The sequence below is a fragment of the Nelumbo nucifera genome, chromosome 8 (genome assembly GCF_055504915.1).
Source record: "Nelumbo nucifera cultivar China Antique chromosome 8, China Antique-T2T, whole genome shotgun sequence".
Lineage (NCBI taxonomy): Eukaryota > Viridiplantae > Streptophyta > Magnoliopsida > Proteales > Nelumbonaceae > Nelumbo > Nelumbo nucifera.
This window is the reverse complement of record NC_142656.1, coordinates 20,326,234-20,351,274: the sequence shown is the minus strand read 5'-3', so window position 1 is coordinate 20,351,274 and position 25,041 is coordinate 20,326,234. Positions and strand designations below refer to the sequence as shown.

At 41.4% G+C, this 25,041-nt stretch overlaps 1 protein-coding gene across 3 annotated transcripts in view; it reads left to right on the top strand.

The window, feature by feature from the left end:
* FIP1[V] (FIP1[V]-like protein) overlaps positions 1-24,755 on the top strand; it is a 55,272-nt gene extending 30,517 nt beyond the window's left edge. Inside the window, exons 9-10 of one of the 3 annotated variants that reach the window (XR_016079122.1) lie at positions 17,528-17,663; positions 23,170-23,308. Coding sequence is in view for 1 of the 3 variants with exons in the window: in XM_010277438.3 (XP_010275740.1) it covers positions 23,170-23,835 (666 nt within the window). In the remaining 2 variants the exon portion in view is untranslated. Of the gene's footprint in view, positions 1-17,527; positions 17,664-23,169 lie in introns of all 3 variants that reach the window. The other 2 variants (XR_016079123.1, XM_010277438.3) reach the window with 2 other exon arrangements.
* The last annotated feature ends 286 nt before the right edge of the window (positions 24,756-25,041 follow it).

Below are 25,041 nucleotides of genomic sequence, written 5' to 3'. Positions count from 1 at the left end.
ACAAAAAAGAAAAAAAAAGAGAAGATCAAGAGAATTGATCAATGGTATTAAGGGTCCAAAATTTGTTGTTATCACCATGGGGATTAAGAAAGATATGACTGAAGATATTCAATAAATTTATAACCTGAAGATTTTCATGGTCCTTTAAACCTCTTATACAACCCAGATTGCATGTAATGCCTAACACAGGAAGGGAGGTTGTAGTGGATACAAGTGTGTTTGTATTTGTAGGTTGATGAAGTAAAGCCCAGAGAAGATGAAAAAAGGGGTTCATTACCCACTCAAGTGTTGTCTTAAATCTGTTTTTTTTCCTACATACAGCAGTGTGCCTTAGATGACCCCATATAGTTGGGATTAGGCTTGGATGTTGATGATGATGTGCCTAGCTTGTCTAAAAAAGGTAGGGTAGAATAACACATATTTCTTTCCATGGACAAAGTGACTATGAGCATATTATAAGCTGACATATTCTCTGTTTCAATTAAATTCAAGAATGTTGAGGATGGGTTTATATGGGAAATGACAATGTCTATGGGCCTAACAACTATAGGGAAAGGAATGAAATGTGTGGAGAATTTTTTGCAATCAGGGGTTTGTGGGAGGGATTTCAATGACATTATGTTCACTGGTGAATCAAGAAATCCCAATCAACAAGTGTCTACTAGCATGAGAAAATATCAAGTAAGTCCTTTATGCACTGGATAGGTCCCTTTTTAACTTGGAAAGGGAGGACCATTGGTCAGGTTGTTATCTAGAGCTTTACCTAGAGTAGCTTCCGATCACTATCCTATTAGGTTAGGAACTGAAAATTTCTTGAGAGGCCTCACCCCTTTTTAGGTTTGAAAATATGTGGTTAACCTATTTGAATTTTATGTAGGAGGAGGTTTGGTGGAAGGAAGTGTTGAATGGTGTTCGCTGGAAGGGAATGAAATTTCATAGGGGAACATGGATCTCTTTTTTGATGGTAAACAGTAACTTTTGTTAATCTTTATGGAGACTTAGTACAGCTGTCACCTTCATAAGCAAGGTGACCCTTCAACATAAAATAAATTTCAAACATGCCCAAAAAAGGTTGTCCCTACTAACTCCTTGCTTTGCTAAAGCGTCTGCCATTGCATTGGCTGATCTCCTAGGACCTAGTCCATTTAAAACAGACTTCAAGCTCCCTTGTTAGGTGCATAGTTTCCCTTACAAGTTATCTAAGGGACCAAGTGTCCAAACTGTTTGTTTGCATCCAGCCAATTACCAATTTCGAAACTCCCTCTACTTCCAATTGCTGAAAACCCAGTTGTTTAGCTAGTTTGAGCTCCTGTAGGAGTGCCAAAACTTCTGTTCTCCCAAACCTATCGGGCCAAAATACCGGGCAAGGACTCTTCCTGCCCCATCTTTAAAGACACCCCTAATTCCAGAGGGGTCTGGATTACCTACAGAGCTGCTGTCAAAGTTCAGCTTTACACCAACAATTAAAGGAGGGGACCAGTCCTCTTGAATAGCTATAGAGGAACAGGATGAACTTGCTACTGTGCTCCGACCTCTAACTAAAGTATCAATAGATAAGTCCTTGAACAGGTCTAATGATTTCAACCAATGTATAGCCTTGATGGTGATCCCTTCTATGAGTTCATGTGCTGTTTTTTTCTTTCCCTTGAAAGATTCTGTTATTTCTCTCTTCCCACACTACCCAAATAATTGCTGTCCTCGTTCTCCACATCACCCTTCCTCTCTTCTTTGATTGATGCAAAAAAATAGATTAAAAAAGATCCACCACGCTTGTAGGAGGAATCCATCTGCACCCAAAGAGAGGAGAACTGACCCCAAATAAGAGTAACAAAAGGACAGGAGATTAATAGATGATTTACTATCTCACCACTCTTCTAGAAAAAGCTACAAACATGACGGGATAAGCACCAGTTTGGTCTTTTTCTTTGAAATAGGTACATGAGCACACCACACTTCTTTTACAGGAAAAGTGTAAACGAAGTTGGAAGAGTGCACCAAAGCATTGAAGAATGAAGAGAAAGAAAAACAACCGGAGGAATCTTCTGACCAAATTCTACTATCAAGACAAGATTGGTCCAAAAACACTGAGTTTAGAAGACAGAAAAGTTCATTTGCCCACCCTTTTTCTGAATTCCTAAACCCTCTATTGAAACCTAGATCCCATGACTCTCTAGAGACACGAAAGGTAGAGATGATTTTAAATTTGTTCACTTGAAAAGGTTGTTGTAGCAGTCTTAGGTTTAGTATGAAACCTGTTCAGAAAAAAATAAAAGAGAGGAAGAACAGAGGAAGAGGAGGAGAAGAAAAGGAAAAATGAAAGAAAGAGAGAACAGAATGAATAGGTTCTGTTGCCCTTTCATTGCCTTTTATACATGATTCAATAAAAGAAGATACAATGACAAAAATACCCTTGTCGACTATGACTGAGAGAAAATAACAGAACAACAGCCTAAAACAATAAAAAATAAAGACTACCTATAAAAAACCAAAAAAAATAAAGATGGGATTGCATATAAGAACATATAAAATACAAAATAAGGGTCCTTTGCTATGTCTCTACACTCCCCCTCAAGTTGGGAGATATTAAGCATTCCCAAATTGCATATATTTGTCTTCATCTTGACTGCTTTGGTGAAGAGATCAGCAAGTTGTATATCAAAGGAATATATAGCAAGCACACTTCTTGAGAGGCAAACTCTCCCCCTAATAAAGTGTTGATCTAGCTCAATACATTTTGTCTTGTCGTGTTGTATTGGATTATGGGCAATATTAATGGCAGCTCATATTCAATTCCAAGCTCTTCAAGTAAGGATCTCAGCCATAATACCTTTGCCTCTCCATGAGCCATGGATCTGTATTCTGCTTCATCACTTGAACAGGCAAACTGCATACTGTTTCTTACTCCTCCTTGAAACCAAATTTACTCCAAGAAAGGCACAATACCCAGAGGTAGACCTCCTATCATCTACATATCCAGCTCAATCCGCATCAGTTTACACTTCGATCTTCATATGACCATATTTTTAAAGAGTATGCCACGGCTTGGACACCTCTTTAGATAGGCTAGAATCCTCTTAACAGCCAACAAATGAGTGGTTCTGGGAGAATGCATGTGTTGACTAACAACTAAAGAAATGTCAAGGTGTGCCAGATAGAGATACAAAAGCTTCCCTATCTTCCGTTCATACATGGTCTTGTCATCAAGAGGCTCACTCCCTTCTACACTTATCTTTTGATTCAATTCAATGGGAATATCTACAGGTTTTAACTCCCAATTTCCTAGTTTCTTCCAAAAGGTCAAGAACATATTTTCTCACTTCCAAGTTGTACACAGTTTATTGTCACTCAAACCGGTTGTTCCAAGTTCCAATAAGGAAAAAACCCTAGAGATAACTTGGAGAACACAAGAAAACTTCAACTGCCACTTCCAAAAGCTTCTGTAGGTCCTCTTCTTGCTATCGATTTCTAAAAGGAACAGAAAACCACTCAGAAAACACTAAGCACTACCTTTAAACTAAGGTTTAACCCCTAAACCCCAATCAAACAAGTATCTCTGGTCCTTCCTGGTCACTAGGCAAAAACAAAGTTCATAAAATGCTTGAACAGTGTACCCATCTCCACTGACCTCCAAGAATAAGGCAAAAAAAGGCCTGGCACTCCAGCCCTAATAGTGTCTCATGTAACCGGTTGGGTTAAGTATAGCAGTCTTAAACCTGGCTCTAATACCAACTTGAAAAGGTTGCTATAGCAGTCTTAGGTTTAGTATGAAACCTGTTAAAAAAAAAGAAACGAAAAGAGAGGAAGAGAAGGAAAAATGAAAGAAAGAGAGAGCAGAATGAATAGGTTTTGTCAGCCCCCTCAATGCCTTTTATATGTGATTCAATAAAAGAAGATACAATGACAAAAGTAGCCCTGTCGAATATGACAACGAGAAAATACAAACTGAGGGTCCTTTGCTATATCTCTACATGTTTAAAGAAAGGGAGTAGAGGGCTAGGAACCTATCCTTAAAAGGATGGTCCCCAATCCAAATTTCCTCCCCAAAAGAACCTTATTATCCATGCAGGCAACATACTCGATTAAGGGAGAAAAGGCGGGCAGGATACCAACGACGTCTTTCCACGGGGAGGAACAAGAAGCCCTAGGGTCAAGACCAGCATCCCATCCATTAGTTGCCTATCCATGTATGCATTCTATCACTCTATGCCATAAACTTTCTTGCTCCTTGGGAATTCTCCATAACCACTTACCTAGTAGTATTGTATTTCTTAATCAAACATTTCCAATCCCCAATTCCCCTTTGTCTTTTTGTCCTAGAGACCACTACCCACTTCACTAGATGATCCCATTTTGAGTCCCCAAGTTCCCAAAGAAAAATTCTCATTACTTTTTCCATTTGATTTGCAACCTTAACAAGCACTTTGAAGGTAGACAAGAAGTACAATGAAAAATTTGCTAGTGTTGACTTAAAGTGATTCTACCCCCTAAAGAGATGTAATTTCTCTTCCACCCTACTAGTCTCTTTGTGAATCTTTCCAAGACTATGTACCAGAAACTTTCTATTTTTGGGTTTCCTCATATAGGTAATCCTAAGTATTTTAAAGGCCACTCACTTATCTTTCAACCTAAAATCCTAGCCAAGGAAGACACCTCCTCATCTAGCCTATTAATCCTGGCCACAACTTTTATTCCAGTTTACTCTCAAGTTAGAGACCTTTTTCAAAACCTTCTACCAACAATTTTAGATTGACGATCTCCTCAAGCTCTCCCTCACAAAAGAGAATTGTATCATCTGCAAATTGTAAATGTGTGACAATTACTTGCCTCCCTACTCTCCACCTACTAATGAGATTTTGAGTCAGCTCTAGAGATAATAACTCTCAACCTATCCACTATTAAGCATAGTTTTCAAGGCGTCTAGGCGATTCTGGGCGACATTGGGGCGCCTAGTCACCTAGTCGCCTAGGCGATAAAAATTTTATAATATGAAAAACTGACTTTTGGCTAGTTTTCTAGTTTTATATACCATTCAGCATGTATGTTAATTGAAAAATAGAAATTCTCTTTATTAAGAACATTAAATTTCCTCTAAAAATGTGGCAAATCATCACATCTGAAAGATAAAAGTCTTTTACATATAATAATTTCATTATTTTCAAAAATAATACTACTATAATAAGTATTTAATAGAAAAAATTCATATTAATTAGCAGCTAAAGAAAGTTATTAACTTTATATGATAAATATTCAAGATGGAAAGTAAAATAGAAAAAAAAACAAGGATGGAGTTTCTGTTTTATTTAATTAGAGAGAGAATAGAAAAAAAAATAACTTTATTATTCTATTGTTTCTTTCCCCTTTCTTTTCTTTTCTTTCTTTCTTTTTCTCTTCTCAAAGCCCTTTGATCTTTTAAATTTCAATAGTAAAATATTAAAACAAAATATAATTGATATATATAGCATATAATAAAATGTATTAACACATACATTAATAAGATACAACAATATAATTGATATTATAAAAGGCGCCCGCCTTGTCATTTTTGTTGCCTAGGCGGGCACTTAATTGCCTAGGCGGGCGCCTAGTCGCCTAGAAGGGCACCTAGTTGCTAAAAGTCAAGGTGTTTGGGCCTCCCAGCCAAGGGCACCTAGGCGACGCGACGCCTTGACAACTATGCTATTAAGGTGAAAGGAAGGGAGAGAGTGGGCCCCTTGTCATAGAACTCTCTTTGTAGGGAAAAATCCCTAGCTACTCCATTCACCAAAATATAGTAGTGGCACAAACATACACGGCCTTTGACCCATCTACCATCTCCAAAACCTCTATTTCTCAAAACTTCCAACAAAAAACCAGTCTACCAAGTCATAAGCCTTTTCCTAGTCAAGTTTTCCAATCAGCTCCTTTTCTTCTTTTTTTTTTTTCCTGTAATCGACACACTGATTGGCAATAAGGATTTGAGCAGTGATTTGTATCCTAGACACAAATACTCTCTGGTTTGGAGAAATTAGGTAAGGAAGTACCTTTTTAATTCTCAAGGCTAACACCTTAGAGATGATCTTATACATGCTTCCAACCAAACTAATGGGTCTAAAATCCTTTAAGTGTCTTGCATCCACCTTTTTGGGAATCAAAGCTCTAAAGGTAGCATTGGCACCCAAGGTAATCCTACCTCTCTCAAAGAATTCTAGAAACACCTCCATTAAGTCACCACCTATGATTTCCCAACAATCTTGGTAAAAGGTTATTGTGAAATCATTTGGACCTAGGGCTTTAGATCTTTCTATTGAGAAAACAACATCTTTTACTTCCTGGATCTCAAAATTTCTTTCTAATTCTTTCATTAGTTCTCTACTCCTTGTTTTTGTTACTCAAAATCAGAAATGTCTTCTCTCATCTTGCTTGGGCTGTCATAAATGGTTTTAAAATGATCCACAAAAGCTCTTGATATCTCTTCCTCCCTTGTAAGCAATTCTCCTTTCCATTCTAGCCTCCACAATGTTCTTCCTCTTTCTTCCATTTGCCAAGGTATGAAAAAATTTGGTATTTCCATTTCCCTCTTATAGCCATTTACATATGGACTTTTGTCTCCAACCTATCTCCTCTCTTCTAATGATTTCCTCTAATTCTTGTTTTAAATTCTACCTTTCTTCCCTTTCTTCTACTCTCAATCTTCTCTTTGCTTCCCCTATATCAATTTCTTGATCCTTGCTTCCAAAGCTTGTAGCTTCTTATAGAATCTTTAGCCTTTCCACCTGATCATCCTCCCACGTGAAATTTGCTTGAAGCATGGGCAGCTCTCTTAGCTCAGAGGAGTCCACAAGTAGGTTGAAATTCCTCATGCTGGAGCTGATTCTATGGCTAGGATTGTTTCATTCACTATCACCAAGGACCATTCCGTAGACCCCTTATGGCTGCTAGTTCTGTCCAATACTCTTCCCTTTCCCTACATGAATTGAGTCTATAGACATTAGTAGAGGTGTAAATCGGCCCGTGCCACCTGCAGCCCAGTACGATGGTCCGTGGGCTATGTCGGGCTTGGGGTTTTAGGCCCACGAACCGGCATGGCCCAGCACAACCCATATATATTATTTATATATATTTTATATATTTATATATATAATATATTAATAAAATAAACAATTGTTTACAATTTTAATATACTAATTTATTTAATTATTGTATTTATAAGCAATTGTATACATCAAAATTCATATAAAATTAAAATTTTAAGTTTTTTTCATTTTTTTTAAATAAATAGCTTTGGCCCGGTCCACGGCCCGACCTGGCCCAAGGCTTGGCCCACGGACCAGCCCAGCCCGCGGCACGGCTTGGGCTTGGGCCTTGGGGCCGTGCCGGGCCGACCCCCCAAGTTATCCCAAGGGAGGGCAACACGGCCCGTTTTACACCTCTAGACATTAGTTAATGTCCATTCTAACCCATCCTCTTTCCTCCTTAACTTCACTGTGATCGTAAAGTTGCCAATCAATTCTTCAGTACATTCCATTCCATCTCCTCATTCTCCCAAATTGTTTTAGTGCCCCTTGAAGCTCCTAACGATTGTGCAAAAGCCCAAATTGATTCTCTAGCTAACCACTTACTCCTCACCCATCTTCTATCCACCTCTGCCAACTTTGTTTCTTGAATTAAAACAATATCTAGTTTCTCTTTTCTAAAAACTTCCCTAATCACCCCTTTTTCTTTGACTTCCCAAACCCCTTATATTCCAATTGATTATCTTCATAGAAAACAACATACGTCAAGACCTTGAGGTTTTCTTATACTAACGCATTTTTCTTTCCTTTCTCCCTGTACCTCCTTTTTTCTTGGATCATTTCTTTTCCCCTCTCCCACCTCCTACTGTTTTTTCCTGTTCTTTCTTTTTGCCTTTTTATCTCCCACCCCACTCTTTCTACCTTCCTTTTCCTTCTCCAAAGAACAAAGATTTGGATTATCACCTTCCTCCTCCAAACCTACTCTAGGTTGTATTTCTACCTGTACCAACTGCTCAAAAAGCTGCATTATTAGTTGCCAAATTACCTCCCCTTCCTCTTTAGAATACTCTATAACCTCGATATCTTCTGACACTTCTGTTGCTTCCATCGTCACACTAGGATTGGCAGCTTCTAGACAAGAAATGGTGTCACCTGCAGGCTGGACAACAACCACTAAAGGAGAGTGGGGAGCATTAGTTGAAACACAAATAGAATTAAATAAATTTTGACAAAATTGGGTTAGTCGGATGTCATCTGGGTGTTTTTTTCCTTTTCATTTGGGTGATTGCTTCAATTTTCTTGTATCATGTTTTCTGTTTTAATTTTATTTTATTTATCTTTAAAAGTAAATTAACAAAACATACCAGACCTAAGAAACGGTGCAAAAGAGTCATGCAAAGAAGGCGATCATTGACGAGGGCCTTTGTTGAGGGAGTTCTCCCCCAAACTAACCTTCGGTATGCTAACAAGGGAAGGGGAACTGTCTGTATGTTTGATTTCTAAGTGTGGAGAACTTACAGACTCTCTACGATCACCTTGGCTCTAACTCTGGATTAGAACAGGAACTTCTCTATCTTTGGTCGAGGTGTTCTTCTCTTCCAAGGGAGAACCTTCCAAACCGTAGCTCTTTTGAGGTTCCAAAGAAGGTTTGGTTGGGGTCAATATAGAGTTTTCGAAGAGCAGTCTTGTTCCTAGGTCTACAACCTCCAAAAAAGCTTTTCCACCTCTACTTTTTACACTGCCAATACTAGACTGGCCATAAGATCTTTAATGTTACCTTTTCTTTTACCATGAGCCTCTTGAAGAGTAGATTTTTAGCCTCAAGCTTTAGAGATCTTCTCTAGGTTGCTATTTGCACAAACTCCATCTCACCTCATGGATCCCTTTGCAAGAATAGAGGAGTAAAAATTGAATTTGATGCCTCAAATTGGACAATTAGATGAGAAAGAAAGTCAAGGGTATCTAAGTGAAGAGGAAAGACAATTAAGATGGGATTTAAAAAAGGATCTGGAGGAGGTTTTGTTTAGGGAGGAGATATCCTGAAGGCAAAATAAGGGTGGGCATTGGCGGGAGCCTCGTGCATTGAGCTGCCCTTTATATCTAGGAGGCAAAATCCAAGGCATAAATGGAAAGAAAGGAAGGTTTGGATTACAGATTATGGATTGAGGGTTTGGATTGGCCTAGGCTCCCTGAAGAGTTGGTTTAGTGGTTGGAAAGAAAGTTCGAGCTAGAAGAAATAAGGGAAGCCATCTTTTCTATGGATAGAGCTAAAGCCCTTGGTCCTGATGGTTTCACGAAGACTTATTATCAAGACTGTTGGGAGATAATTAAGGATGATATCCAAAGAGTGTTCTCAGAATTCTTTGAAAGAGGGGTGATTAATCCAGGTCTGAACTCTACATTTATTACCTTAATCCCAAAAAAAGGAGGGAGCTTGTCACCCTAAAGAGTTCAGACCCATCAGTTTGGTTAATGGTCTCTATAAGATCATTGCTACGGTTTTATCTCTAAGAATTAGAGAGGTGCTTCCCACAATCATTTCCCCCAATCAAGGTGCCTTTGTGAAGAACAAACAAATTGTTGATCAAATCTTAATAGCAAATGAGAGTGTGGAAGATTTGAAAACAAGAGGGGAGAAAGGGTTGGTGTAGAAATTGGATCTAGAAAAGGCTTATGATTTGGTTGATTGGTCTCTCTTGTTGGAAGTCCTAGAGTTCTTTAGTTTTGGGCAAAGGTGGTGTAATTTGGTAAAAGTGTGTATCAGGACTTGACACTACTCCATACTGGTGAATGGCAAGGTGGTAGACCACTTCCCAGCTTCTAGAGGTATTAGGCAAGGGGACCCCCTTTCCCCCTTCATTTTTATCCTAATTGCTGAAGTTTTAGGGAGGCTTATTGAGAGGGCAGATTCTAGAAGCTTGGTTAGGGGTTGGAGAATTGGGAGGGGCAGGGTTCCGGTCACTCGTTTACAATTTGCGGATGACACAATTCTGTTTTGCGATGGGGAGAAGATTAGTTGGGTTAGGAATTTAAAAAATGCAATTAATGTATTTGAACAAGTGACTAACCTCAAAGTCAACTTTGATAAGAGTTGTGTGATTGACATTATACATGATTGTCGAAGAGGTGGAAGATAGGTCTCAAATTTTGGATTGTGAGATTGCTCAATGGCCATTGAAATATTTGGGACTTCCACTAGGGGATAATCCTAGTAAAAGGAGTTTTTGGAATTTGGTGATTGATAGATTCACAAAAAGGTTAGCATCTTGGAACAAAAGCTACCTCTCTTTGGGTGGTAGGATAGTTCTAATCAAGTCAACCTTGACTAACCTTCTTGTTTACTTCCTGTCTGTGTTTAGAATTCTTGAGGGAGTGTGTAGGGTTTGGAAAAACTAATGAGGGGTTTCCTGTGGGAACCAGGGGAGGAGAAAAGGGACCATAGAGTAAGGTGGGATGTGGTTACAAAGCTAAAAGTGATGGTGGACTTGGTTTGGGAAACTTACAGAAAAAGAACGAAGCTCTTCTGGAACATGAGAGTCTCATCTAGGTTTGGTTGATGCTTGGTAGTTTATGTAGGAACAAGGAAGTAGCCAATTAAGAAATAATAAGATGAAAGTTGGAAGTCATGAAACCATTAAAAAATAAAAGCATAATACCATATAATGAAGTGTAAATCAGCATTCATCTCCACAAGTCCACAAAAACATAAATCTGAAGTTTAAAACTTTAAATGTATCATAGTCAATCTTTAAAGAAAATTCTCTATTCTCTAATTAATTGGAGTGTCTAAGAAATAAGAACCACCAACACCTCCACTGAATGCACCAACACCATTAGCACCACAATCAACATCTTCGTCTTCATTATTTTCCATATCTTTGTCCCACATCGAGTCTTCTTCTTCTTCTTGAACTACATTTTGTTATGGGCCCGAGCGTAGGATCGCGTCACAGGTCGCTCCACCGCAGGAACCTCAGATCTTTCCTTGCCCTTGGACTTGCGTACAGGCACTATTTTGATTATCTCGTGGGTGATTTGTCCAAGAGATCACCGAACTCTCCTTTACTCTCTTTCTTAACTGAATATTCGATATCCTCATTCAATAATGGTGTCTCCTTAAATAGGAGATTACAAGAGGAGGGTTTCTTGTTGGTTTTGGCTAGGTTAGTCCTAAACGGACTCAAACTCCTACTTCTATTTAGACTACTTTACTTTTAATGGTACTACAATTCCTTCTAAGAATAGGGGATAAGATAAGGGTAAATGGGATAAGGGATAAGGCGCGTTCTCTTGACGTATCCAGATAAGGGTGGGCTCACCCTATGAGCTGTCGTGTGGGCCCCGCTCTGCTGCTGCTGCTGGTGTGCATGCGGGCGGCTCATGGTGCCGCTGCCGTGCGGTGCCGGTCGTGTGCGCGCTGCTGCCTCAACTGCTGCCGTGTGGTGCGGGTGCTCATAACATCACTCCCCTCCTGGGCTACGAGCTTGTCCTCAAGCTCGAGGTCTGGATAGGCGTTGTGGAGATCGGTCCAGGGGATCCAGGTTGCCTCTGCTGGAGGTAGTCCTTCCCATTCGACTAAAACCTCGAAGGTGCCTTGATGGATGCGGGACCGGATAAGGGCACGAGGCTGGAGGATAGGTCTGCCGTCCTGCGGGGGGGGTAGGGGAGGCACATGGTCGGGAGGAGTGCCAACATAAAGCTTTAGGAGGGACACATGGAAGATGTCGTGGATCCTGCTGTGCTCCGGGAGCTCGAGTTGATAAGCTACCTTTCCTATCTTCCTTAGAATCTTGAAGGGCCCGTAGAATTTGGGGGCCAGCTTAGGGGGCCCCCGGCGCCTGAGAGACAGCTGCCTGTATGGTCGGAGTTTCAGCCAAACGTACTGCCCTGGTTTGAAGGTGACTTCATGGTGCCGCTGATCGTAGGCGTGTTTCATACGTGCCTGCGCCTGTTGTAAGCGCAAGGAGACTTCGGCCAGGAGGGCATCACGAGCTTGGAGGCTGCGGTCCACTTCTTCCAACCGCGTTGAGCCCAGCTCATAGGACAGAAGGCGTGGAGGATCTCGACCGTACACAACTCTGAAGGGAGTCATTCCAAGGGAGGAGTGATAGGATGTATTGTAGTAGTATTCAGCCCATGGGAGGTACTCCACCCAGCGCCGCGGCTGGTCACCCACGAAGCAGCGGAGGTACATCTCAATTGTCCGGTTCACCACCTCTGTTTGGCCGTCTGACTGTGGATGGTAGGCTGAGGAGAAGGCGAGGGTTGTGCCTTGTAATCTAAAGAGCTCCTTCCAGAATGTGCTTGTGAAGATCGGGTCCCGGTCACTGATGATGGACTCGGGGAGTCCATGTAGGCAAAAAATGTGGGTGAAGAAGGTATGGGCGACCGAGATTGTGGTATAAGGATGGGATAAAGGGAGGAAGTGAGCATATTTGGAGAACCGGTCCACTACCACGAACAAGACTGACTTCACCCCGACTTTAGGCAGCCCTTCGATGAAATCCATGGCAATATCGGCCCAGATCTGCGTTGGGAGGGAGAGGGGTTGGAGCAGGCCTGCGGGGTGCAGATTTTCCCATTTTTGCTGTTGGCAAACTGCGCAGTTCTGGATAAAGTCCTGCACCGAGGCCCTCATAGCTTGCCAGTGGAAGTCAGCATGAATGCGATGCAGCGTTTTTTGAATGCCCTCGTGTGTCGAGTGGTGTATGTTGGCGATGATGGAGGGAATTAGGGGGCAATCGGCGGGTAGGTAGATCTTTTTGTAGAATACCAGCCCATCGTGGAGAGACCAGTTCGGGTTAGCAGACCCAGACTGTATTTCTTGGATCAGGTTGTTCCATTCTGATGACTGTGGCATTGTGTTCCGAATGTCTTCTAGCAGGGTGGCTCGTGGTTGGGAGATCGCATGGAGGAGCATACTATCTTCTTCTCGTCGGGTTAGGGCATCTGCTGCACGGTTCAGGGATCCTGCCTTGTAGTCCACTCGGAAATCGAAACCTAGAAGCTTGCTGACCCAATGTTGCTGTGGGGAGGTGGTCAGTCGTTCCAGCAAGTATTTGAGGCTGTAGTGGTCTGTTTTGACGACGAAGGGTCTGCCCCACAAGTATGGCCTCCAGTGTTGCACTGCCTTGGCTAGGCCAATGAGCTCGCGTTCATAAGCGGGTAATTTGAGATGGCGATCAGCTAGCTTGCGGCTGAAGAAGGCTATCGGGTGCCCTTGCTACTGAAGGATGGCTCCTATGCCTGTGCCAGAAGCATCACACTCGACTGTGAACTCAAGATCAAAGTTCGGTAGTTGGAGGACTGGTGTGGAAGAGAGGGCTTCCCTTAGGCCTACGAAGGCTGCATCGGCTGTGCTATCCCAGTGGAAGGCATTTTTCTTGAGCAGGTTGGTAAGCGGGGCTGCTAATAGGTCGTAATCTTGTACGAACTTTCGGTAGTACCCTGTTAGCCCTAGGAACCCACGGAGGGCCTTGGCGGACTGTGGCCGGGGCCAGTCCTTGATGGCCTGAATTTTGGAGCTATCCACAGTTACACCTTGCCCGGTGATTACATGTCCAAGGTAAAGGACTTGGTGTTCCCCAAAGGAACACTTGGATCTTTTAAGGAAGAGTCGGTGTTGCTTTAGGAGCTCGAGCACGACCCGCAGGTGTTGAATGTGTTCCACCCACGTCTTGCTATAGACCAAGATGTCGTCGAAGAAGACCAGTACATATTTACGGAGGTGGGAGTGGAAGACTTCATTCATCAGAGCCTGGAATGTGGAAGGGGCGTTGCAGAGGCCGAATGGCATAACTAGGAACTCGAAATGGCCATGATGCGTCCTGAAGGCTGTCTTTTCTGCATCTGCGGAAGACATCCTGACCTGGAAATAGCCTGACCTGAGGTCTAATTTGGAGAAGAATTGTGCGCCGTGGAGTTCGTCCAATAATTTGTCTACGATGGGGATCGGGAACTTATCTTTGACGGTTCGGCTATTGAGTTCCCTATAGTCCACACAAAATCTCCAAGTCCCATCCTGTTTGGGTACCAACAGGACTGGGGAGGAAAAAGGGGAGTGGCTGGGCCGAATGATCCCCTGCTGTAGCATCTCTGCGCATTGCTTTTCTAACTCATCTTTCTGTCGGTGGGGGTAGCGATAGGGCCGAACCACGATCGGGTCTGATCCTACAATTAGAGGGATCCGGTGGTCGCAGGCTCTAGGAGGTGGGAGGCCCTTGGGTTCTTGGAAAACAGCTGAGTAATCGGTGAGAAGTCTCTCCACATCAGTTGTGCGCGAATTCTCCCCCTGGAGTGCATGTAGTTGTGTCTTGGTCCTTGTCCGGGTTCCTTGCCAAGTAACCGGTTTGCCATCTAAGTGGAAGGTCATGGTCAGGGCAGCGAAGTCCCACAGGATTGGGCCTAGCGTGATCAGCCATTTGACGCCTAGGACGATGTCAAATTCGTCCAAGGATAGTACAAATAAATCTGCTCGGAAGGACTCTTTTTCAACCTGAATTTTGGTGTTCTTGCAGATATCAGGGCTGTGGACTCTTTCCCCGTTTGCCACGGCTACCTGTAGTTGTGGTCTGACTTCCATGGGCAACTCTAACTTGCAGGCCGCCTGATTGCTGATGAAATTGTGGGTGCTTCCGGAGTCTACCAGAATGCGCACCGGTTTCCCCGTCACTAGCGCCCTTAGTTGCATTGTCTGGGAGGTTCTAATCCCTGTGATTGCGTGAAGTGAGATCTCGGGTTCAGTTGGTGATGGCTCTTCCTCATCCTCTTCAGTCTCGTCTATGCCCTGCGGAGTATAGGTCATCACAATTGAAGCATTGCCCCTTCGCGCGCCGTTCTACCATCTCGGCTCGGGACAAACGCCGGATGGGGGGTGACACCCTGCTGCTCCCTGTCTGTGATACTGATCTGGAGGGGTTACCGGTGTGGGTCCTCTGCTCCCTGTTGGACGCAGGGGTAGACACTCCCGCTGGCCTTGACAGTGCCCAAGTCGTGGCTGGCCGTCCAATGCTGAAGGGCTCGTGAGTAAGATGCATCTTCCGTTCAAAGGCGCGGGCGAGGTTCATCGTTGTAACCAGATTTGGGGGGTGCTGCATCTCTACGTCTACCCTTAAGGGTTCTATCAGCCCTGCTGTGAACATGTCCACTTGCTGATCTGGCCTAACTGTGGCCGCTCTGGCAAGCAAGGTTTGGAACCGGCGTTGATATTCAGCCACGGTTCCCATTTGCTTGAGATTGATTAACTCACCCAGCGGGTTGCTCGTCATCGGGGGTCCAAACCTGAGGAGGCAATAGGACCTGAACTGCTCCGAACTAAGCCCGGGTTCTTCTTGCTCCACGCGATAGAACCAGAGTTGTGCCTCTTCCGTAAGGTGGAAGGCTGCCAGGCTGACCTTGTCTCTGTCATCCGTGCGCTAGTTGCGGAAGAACTGCTCGCAGCGGTACAACCAACCTAATGGGTCTCCGGTGCCGTCGTAAGATGGAAATTCAAGCCGGCTGTACTTGGGGACAACTGCAGTCGTCGGTGCTGTGGCTTGATGTTCGTTGGCTGATTCTGTCCCGTCCGTGCGACGACTGTTGGTAGAGGCTAGTCCCTCCGAGTTCTTTTCTTTGTTGGAGAGGAACGCTTCTAACAGGCGACGCAGCTCCCGAGCGTCATCTTTGACCTCTCGGACCTCCATACTAGTTTCTGCGAGCCTATGCTCCAGTTCATGGACTCTGAAAGACAGCGGCTCCTGTTCCCCCATGATGGTAGGCTCTGATACCAAGATGTTATGGGCCCGAGCGTAGGATCGCGTCACAGGTCGCTCCACCGCAAGAACCTCAGATCTTTCCTTGCCCTTGGACTTGCGTACAGGCCCTATTTTGACTATCTTGTGGGTGATTTGTCCAAGAGATCACCGAACTCTCCTTTACTCTCTTTCTTAACTGAATATTCGATATCCTCATTCAATAATGGCGTCTCCTTAAATAGGAGATTACAAGAGGAGGGTTCCTTGTTGGTTTTGGCTAGGTTAGTCCTAAATGGACTCAAACTCCTACTTCTATTTAGACTATTTTACTTTTAATGGTACTACAATTCCTTCTAAGAATAGGGGATAAGATAAGGGAGAATGGGATAAGGGATAAGGCGCGTTCTCTTGACGTATCCAGATAAGGGTGGGCCCACCCTATGAGCTGTCGTGTGGGCCCCGCTCTGCTACTGCTGCTGGTGTGCATGTGCACGGCTCATGGTGCCGCCGCCGTGCGGCGCGTGCGGTGCTGCTGTCGCGCGGTGCGTGCGGTGCCACTGCTGCACAATGCGTGCGCACGGCTCATGGTGCCGCTGCCGTGCGGTGCCGGTCGTGTGCACGCTGCTGCCTCAACTGCTGCCGTGTGGTGCGGGTGCTCATAACACATTTTTTGCCTTTATCTTGTCCTCCAAACTCACCTTTCCCATGACCACCACCTCTACCTCTACTTACACCCCCACTTGAATTTCCACATCCATGTCCACTTCCTATTGGCCTATTCGACCCTTCAAGGATTTCAGATGCCCCTAATACTTCATCTTGAGTTCATGTAAGATCACACCCTTCATAGACCAAATCATTGAGGGGTCTTTCCCAATCAACCATTCACTAGTTTCATCTACATCATCAAAGCAAATAGGGTCAAACTGCTTTGGATTTGCACGCCTTGTTGTAAAACTTTCTCGGAGGCATTGATTATATTGAACAAATACAAGATCGTTGAGCCTCTTTTGATCAAGCCTATTCCCCTTTTTTGTATGAATCTACATTCACAACAAAATAGGAAAAGTTATAAAAATAAGTATTTTAACTTTCATAAATAATTTTATCACAAAACCAACCACTACTTAGAACTTGCATGCTCAAAAGTGCTCTAGTTGCTCTCACAGGCAGAAGAAGTGCATGTAAGACATAATATGCATAATGCAATACACCTAAAGTCTGGGGTTCAATGTCCATAGCTATGCCACCAATCATCTACAAAATAGAAAAAAATGAATTAAGACAATATAAATTTAAAATAGCAGGAATAAAATATAAATATAAGTTTCAAGAAAAGAGAACTTATATTACTTGGTTGTTTTGTTTCACGTTGCCTAATTGCTAATTCTTTAGAGAAAGCATCACAGGCGTGCTTATACTATTCCAATTGATATAGTACAACCATAAGTCTTCCAAAAAGCCTCATTAGTCCTTGTACATTTGCTTTGTTTTCTCAACGTCCCCTTTCAAGAGTGGCTCTTGTAACTCATGGTAACTTGGAGGCTTGTACCCAGACCCGAATTGTGTAATTGCTTCAACCATAACTTCAAAACTCTTCAATTTCATCGTATTGAAAGGAATTCTGGCTTGATAGAACCACTTTGCTACATATTCATTTACTTTTTTCCTTTCTTCCTTTTTCAAATGACTTTCAATGTTTGTTTGAACCAATTGTCCTTTATGCCTCACTTCAACAACTTCTTCTGGACTTGGTCTCACAAAACTATCCTTAGGTCCTCTGACATTTTCCTTCTTTTTTAGTGGAAGGGGGGAATTTGAAGTTGGAGTGCTCATACCACTTGAAATGGAGACACCTACTTCTATGGGTTGATTACTTTGATTGTTGGAACCCCTTTCAGATACAATCTGCTCCCATGCCCCACGGTTATCTTCAATGGTAAAATCATCCAATGGTTTCTTCCTCTTATTCTTCTGCATATATTCTTGCATCTCCTTGGCAATACTTGCAGTAGTTTTGGGATATTTAGTGACATCCCCATACCCCCCAATCAAATTTTGTTTTATCCTTTTTATTCCTCCTTTAACAACTTTACCACATAATGAGCATGAAATTGTATTTTTATCTTCCAAATTGTCATGCAAGATCCTTTGATTGAGCCTTACACTTAACACTACCACTTCCCTCTTCAGTTATCATTCTCTATTTCTGTTGAAAAAAAAAACAATCAGCAAATTAGAAAACAAAAAGAAATGTTAAACTAGAAAATAATTAATCTATTTTATTCCTAAATTAAATAATGAGAAATATGAACAAAAGAAAAAGACTAAGACCAAGGGAAAATCAGCAATAACAATAATTAATAATTTAATAAAAACAAATAATAATTTTTTTGATAAGCACACAAAAACAAGAAAATAAATTTTAAGTCAGAAATCAATTAATCTAATCAATAATTCAGTTAGAAATTAATAAATAAAATTTTCAAGCAAGCATATTTCGGCTATATGATATAATCAAATTTCATTCAACAGTTCAGCTATTCATATATTTCCTAACTAAGCAAGCAAGCAGTAATGCAAATCAGCAAATGCAATATTCAAATAGGAATTGAATAAAAAAATCAGCCATATAATCAAAGATATTCAGCCATACAATCATGTTTCAGACTTTTAGTTCAGCCATATATTAATGATATAAAAAATTATTTGAAAAAAAAAAACTGATAAAAATAGAATACAAAACACCCTAATTTTATTCAATAAGAAGAAGAAAAGAAGAATAAGAATTTAAGAAGAGAAGAAGAGTGGTGTTCGATTGTTGAAAAAATGTGGGGTGTAGCCCATGTTTTTATTTGAAAGGTGAAAACTGAGAACAATGAGTAGAGGGAGGAGAGGAGTATAAGGGCAGAGTCCCTTTTTTATAGGAAAAAAAAAAGCAAAAAACAGGACTTGATGGACTGGGAACAATGAGTGGAGAAAGGGAGGAGTATGGGGGCAGCCCCTATTTTTTCGGAAAAAAAAAAATTACTAAGAAGTGAGAGCATGGACTGAAATTTGGAGAAGAAGAAGAGAGCTTGAAGTCTTTGGTTCTCTTCCCTCTCCAATTGAACAAAAACCCTTGTTGAAGACAAAACAAAAATCTTATTAGTTTGTATTCTATTGTCTTAATAATAAAATGCTAGCATGTAACCAGTTTTATTTTAAAAGAATAGAACAACCAATAAAAATATCAAAACAATAAATTAAAAAAAAAAATAGTTTCTTAAATGTATAAGGTGCCCGCTTTGTATGTAGGCACCCGCCTAAGTCTCTGGGCAAGCGCCTAGTATACAAAACCAATGGCGTTTGGGCGAGGCAACCATGGGAAACCGCTTATTTGATATTTTGGGAGACACTCCTTTGAAAGAGCAGTTCCCTTCCTTGTTTTCCCTCTCAAGGTTTAAAAATGAGCCAGTAGCCACCTTCCTAACCTCTTCTAATTCTGTTCTTGTTTGGAATCTGGGCTTTAGAAGGGATTTTAGAAATTCTGAATTGAACTCCATTGCAAATTTGCTTAAGATCCTGGATGAGGTAATTATTGACCCCTCTAGACTGGATAGTAGGATTTGGGTTCCTTCTCCCTTTGGAATCTTCTCTTGTTCTTCTTTTTTCAAAGAATTAACCCAATCCCCTCCAGCCCTTGGTTATCCTTTTCCAGTCTTGGAAGTTTGGGGCAGACCAATTTCTCCCAGAGTAGGTGCTTTCTGCTGGGAGGCTATCCTAGAAAAGGGTAACACTTTTGACTCACTTCAAAAGAAAAGGCCCAATTGGTGTTTATCCCCGCAATGGTGCATCGTATGTAAGGAGAATGGTGAGAGCTGCTTTCACTTATTATTTTCCTGTCCTTTTGTATTAGAAATCTGGTGTTGTTTTTTCTCTCTTTTTGGTTGCAGATGGCCCTCCCTTCCAAATGTGCAAAGCTTGTTTAACACTACTTCAGTGAGGGGTCTAAAAAAGAGAGGTAAAATTTTGTGGAGATGTGTAAGAGTAGTTGTGTACTGGACGGTGTGGGGTTGGGTCAAGACTGAAACTCTTTGAAGGTTACTCAGCAGGAGATATCATTAGAAATTGGAAAGAAGTGGCTTGGTCTTCTCCCTTGAATACTTCCCCTATTCCAGCTTGGACTCCTCCAATTATGGGGTTCATTAAGTTGAACTTTGATGGCAGCAGCGAAAGAAACCCAGGCCCTTCAGGTATATGTGGAGTGTTCAGGGATGAAGAAGGTCGAATTATTGCAATGTTTTCAGGTCCTATAGGTTGGGGGGGATTCTCTGAGAGCTGAAATTTTAGCAGTTTTGGAAGGCATTAAAAGAGCCCAGCAGCTGGATATTAAAAAACTGCTGTGGAAAGCGACTCTAGGCTGGCTGTTAGTTGGCTGCAGAAGGAAGACTTAGTCTGTGGAAGTTCTTGAATGAAAGAAAGAAAATTAACCAGCTAACTCAGAACATGAAAATTCAGTTTCAATGGTCCAAGATGAGTGCTAATTCTATGGAAGATTCTTTGGCCAAACAAGGGGTGGGAAGAGCTAATCTCTTTTGGGCATTGCTGTAATTTGTTTTCTAATTTTAGGGAGGGTTAAGTGATTTTACCCCTCCCTGTTGTAACTTTTTCTTTTCTATTCCTCTTAATAAAAGTTTCTGTTATCGATAAGAAAAAATGGAAAAATGAAGGGGATGGCAATACAAGATTTTTTAACGTAATTGCAAATAGTAGAGAAAAAAATTTTGTGGCCAAGTTGGAAGTGAATGGAGACTCAGTTTATGATCAAGAGGAGAGAGCTAGAGCATTTGTTGGTCATTTCAAATCCATTTATAAGAGGCAGTTAAATGATAGAATAAAAGTGAAGGGGTTAAATTGGCATGCTTCAGATGGTGAGGCAGTTTGGTTCCTAGAATGGAGGTTTGATTTGGAGGAAATTAGAAGGGTTGTGTTCTCAATGAATAGATTCAAAGGCTCCTCCAGGTCTTGATGGATTTACCATGGTGTTTTATCAAGATTGTTGGGAGTTAATCAAGGAAGACTTTTGGAGGTTTTCGATGAATCTGCAGAGAAACTTCTTTGCCCTAGGGATTAATGCCACCTTTCTAGCTTTAAGAAGCTGGATATGGTTAAGCCAAGAGACTTCAGGCCTATAAGCTTGGTGACTAGTATTTACAAAATCATTGCTAAGGTCTGGCTCTGAGATTAAGAACTATACTCCCTTATTAAGTCAATTACAGAGGGCCTTTGTTCTTGGGAGACAAATTACAATCAAATTTTGGTAACTAATCAGTGTGATGCAATTGGAAAGGTCGAAAAAGAAAGGTTTTATGGAAAACTTAATTTTGAGAAACCTATGGTTCGGTGGATTGGTCTTTCCTCCTAGAGATAATGAAATAGTGTGGCTTCAGAGATAGATGGTGTAAGTGGATAGAGGGCTTCCTTCAAACTTAATATTATTCAGTTTTGGCAAATGAGGGATGGTTAGGGATTTCTTCCTGGCTTGTAGGGGCTTAAGGTAAGGTGACCCACTCTCCTCTTTCCTCCACACTGATAGAATGGAGATTTTCAAGGGTTAGAGAGTTGGTACGATTAATACTGTAGCAACCCATCTTCAGTTTATTGGAAGGTGGAGAATATAAAGTGCTTGGTGAAATTGTTTGAGAAAATCTCTAACCTGAAGATTAATTTGGATAGAAGTTGTGGTTAGGGTAAAGTTGGAAGATGGTGTTATAAATTCAATTGCTGCCACTGTAGGGTTCAACATTTTTTTGGACACTGAATTATTTAGGCATGCCTTTAGGAGCAAACACTAAGGGGAGTAGGTTTTGGAGCTCAATCCTAGAAAGATGTGCCAAAAGGTTGGCCATTTGGAAGATGAACTATATATCTTTGGGGGCAAAATTACCTTAATAAGGTCTGCTCTTGCAAATCTTCCTGTTTATTACTTCTTTGTGTTCAAGATGCCACAAAAGGAGGCTTTGAAATTAGAAAAAAACTTTGAGGGATTTCTTGTGGGAATCGGGTGAGGGGAAGAATATCATTTTGATTAAATTGGGAAATAGTGTGCAGGAGGAAGGAGTAGGGGGACTGGGAATTGGTAATGTGAGAAAGAACTTAGCTCTTCCGAGTAAATGGTTGTGGAGATGGCCTAATGAGAGTGAGAGTTGTGGTACAAAGTGGTGGAGAGTATTCATGGCAGATTGGTAATGATTAGGATGTGGGTGTGTCTTGTCGGACAGCCTTGACCTCTCCATGGAAAGCTATCATTGGCTTTCACCCTTGGTTTCAATTTTTGTCTGGTATGATATTAGTTCTAGGAACAAAATTTTGTTCTGGGAAGATGTTTGTGTTGGGAATGTTGTGCTAGAGAATCCTTTCTCCAACTTATATTCTAGCTCTCTGTTCAAAAAGGAACCCGATTGTTAAGTTTGTTTCTTCCATATCCCTTACTAATGGTATTTCTTGGGATTTATGTTTTAGAAGGGGTTTGAGAGAGCAAGAGCTTTCAGTTGCCAGTTTTTTGCTAACTATTGAAAAAGGCTACTTGGATCCTTCCAATTCTGATAGGCATATTCGGTCTTTTAATCCAAATGGTTCTTTTACTTGTCTTTCTTCTCTTCTTTGTGCTCTTTCCTTCAACCTAGTCTTCATTCAAGAAAATTTGGTGGAAACTTGTCCCCCCTAAGGTTAGTGCTATATGATGGGAAGCATTCTATGGAAAAATAAATACAGTGGATATTTTCCAAAAGAGAAGGCCTTTTTATTGCTTGTCATTGGTGTTTTCTTTGCAAAGGAGAGTTACCACTTAGTAATCTCTTGTTCATTTTCTATAGGTATTTGGGAAAGGGTTTTCTCTTTATTTGGGTATAGGTGGACTTTGTCTTGGGCAGTTGTAAACTTGTAATCATTATTTTTTTTCATCTTAAGAACATTTTTCTTTTTTAATTGTTAAAAAAGTGACTATTAGCAGATCCCAAGTTGCAACATTTTTCTTATCCCCAACCATTAATCATCATTATCATCATCATCATCCAAGCCTTATCCCCAACCATTTTTATTATTAATCATCATCATCATCCATGCCTTATCCCCAACTATATGGGGTTGTGGCTACATGAATCCTGTTTCACCATTCTGTTCTGTTTATTAGATAATTCAATGAGGAAAAACATATGACCAGCTGGGATGGTCTACAACATTTGGTGGAAGAATTTTTTTCATATACAATCCGGACATTTTTTTTACAAGAAATTCTAGGATGGCCACAATAAGTAATGAATTCATGACTTGATTTTAGCTTTTCTTCACTAGTTAAATGAGTTATTGAATATTCTCAATTGCAAATTTACAGTTATCCATAACAAAATTTATTATCCTAACAATAGAGGATAGCTTATCATGAAAATTTTGCCTGTGTTTAGATAAGCATGAAAAGCATGAGTGAGCAAGAGAGTGGTGACATGTCATCACTAGGCCCTACTGACTCTAGGGGTCCTGGCAATTCAAAGTCCATGGCACCATCCAAGAAGAGTCATCACGAACCTGAAATTCCACAACCCCACTCTTTCAGGAAACATGGGGAAGATGATCCCTCAGACGATGAGCAACAGAGCTCAAAGAGAGGTCGGTCAAAGCTGGAGCGCTGGACAAGCCAGAAAGAGAAGGATGGCAATGGTCGTACTGCATATTCTTTGTCAAAGACCAAGGACAGTGACAGGATTAATAATGACCGGTCTCCCTTGGCCAGTGAAAGGCCCGATGAATCATCTATTTCAAATGAGGCTGTTGGCCAACATCTTCTAGTGGAGAGCAGAAATACTGGTGATTTAGAGAAGGTTGTTGACACGGAACCTACACCTGGAAGCCAGATCGACTCTGAGAAAATCGGAGATCGTCACCTGGATACAGTGGCAAAGCTAAAAAAGCGTAGTGAGCGCTTCAAGCTCCCAATGCCAAGTGAGAAGGACAACACATCAAACAAGAAGACAGAAAGTGAAGTGTTGCCGCTGATCCAGAGTGAGACTGTTGCAGATGCAGAGATCAAACAAGAGCGACCAGCTCGGAAACGAAGGTGGACCGGTAACTAAGGGCAACGAGATTTTCATGGGCTGTATGGCTCTTGTGTCTCTGGATCTTCAGGTAAGCACTGAATCGTGTGATTCTTCAACAAAGAATTCCAGGGATCCAATTTTCCCATATTCCTGGATGCTTTCTAGGCATTCTGGCAAATTCTAATGCCGACATTTTCAAAATTGTGCTTCGGCTAGTTTTGAAGCCGAATGATGGATTTACTCTCCCTGTACACTGTTGCCATCAAAATACATATTCTCATTATGTATGTATACTGAGTGTAACATTAAATGGGTCATAAGACAGTGGCCACAGAAAAATGTCTTTTCTGTTTTGAGTTGGGTCGTTTCATTATAACTGCCGGAGATGCATCTGCGATGTCATGGTGATCACTGATCATGTTCCAGGCATGGGCTGTGTAGGTCAGACCCATCGAAAGGCTGCAGGCATCATCAGAGTCCATACTCCAGAGAGAGGGCACCACCGCGTCCACATGGAGGCAGCTGGGCTCCGAAAGCAAATGCAATGGCTTTCCGGACCCATTGAATTGAAGTTCCAATTGTTAAAAATGATTCCACATTTGCTTAGCAAGAAGTAAGAACCACCACCACCACCTCTAGTCCAAGTGCATGGAAATGAAGTTCCAAAGATTGCATGGTGAAGAAACCATAGATGAATGAACCAATGGAATTTTACTCATGGAGAAAAGTCATTATTATTATGATAAGCTCTCCCAACTTCAGAAGATGAGGGTCATGCCCATGCGCGGCTGATTTCGACATTGAGGAATCAGGATTGTATAGTATAGTCTAGAGTAGATTCTAGAGTTTAGATTTATTTTATTTTGTTTTTCTTTTCTTTACCTTTCTTGCCTGCGACTCGGTTCTTCGCAATCCAAAAACAGACATGGTTAGGAAGGATTTTAACTTCGTGTTTCATGAATAAACTGTCAAGAAATAATCAAACAGGAAATTTGCAGTCATCGATACAAAAGAAAAAAAAAAGAAATGAAACAAGAGGATTTTATTAAGCTGTAATAATTCGTGTTGCCTTATTATTATTAAAACGTCTTCAAGTGACTCTATCAATAAATGTATTGCCGAGGCTTCAATAAATAAATAAATAAATAAATAAATAAATGTATTGCTGAATTTGTTCGCTTCGACAAAGTTTGAAAACAGCCTCTATGCATACATTTGTCCCTTCATAATTCTGTGTTATAC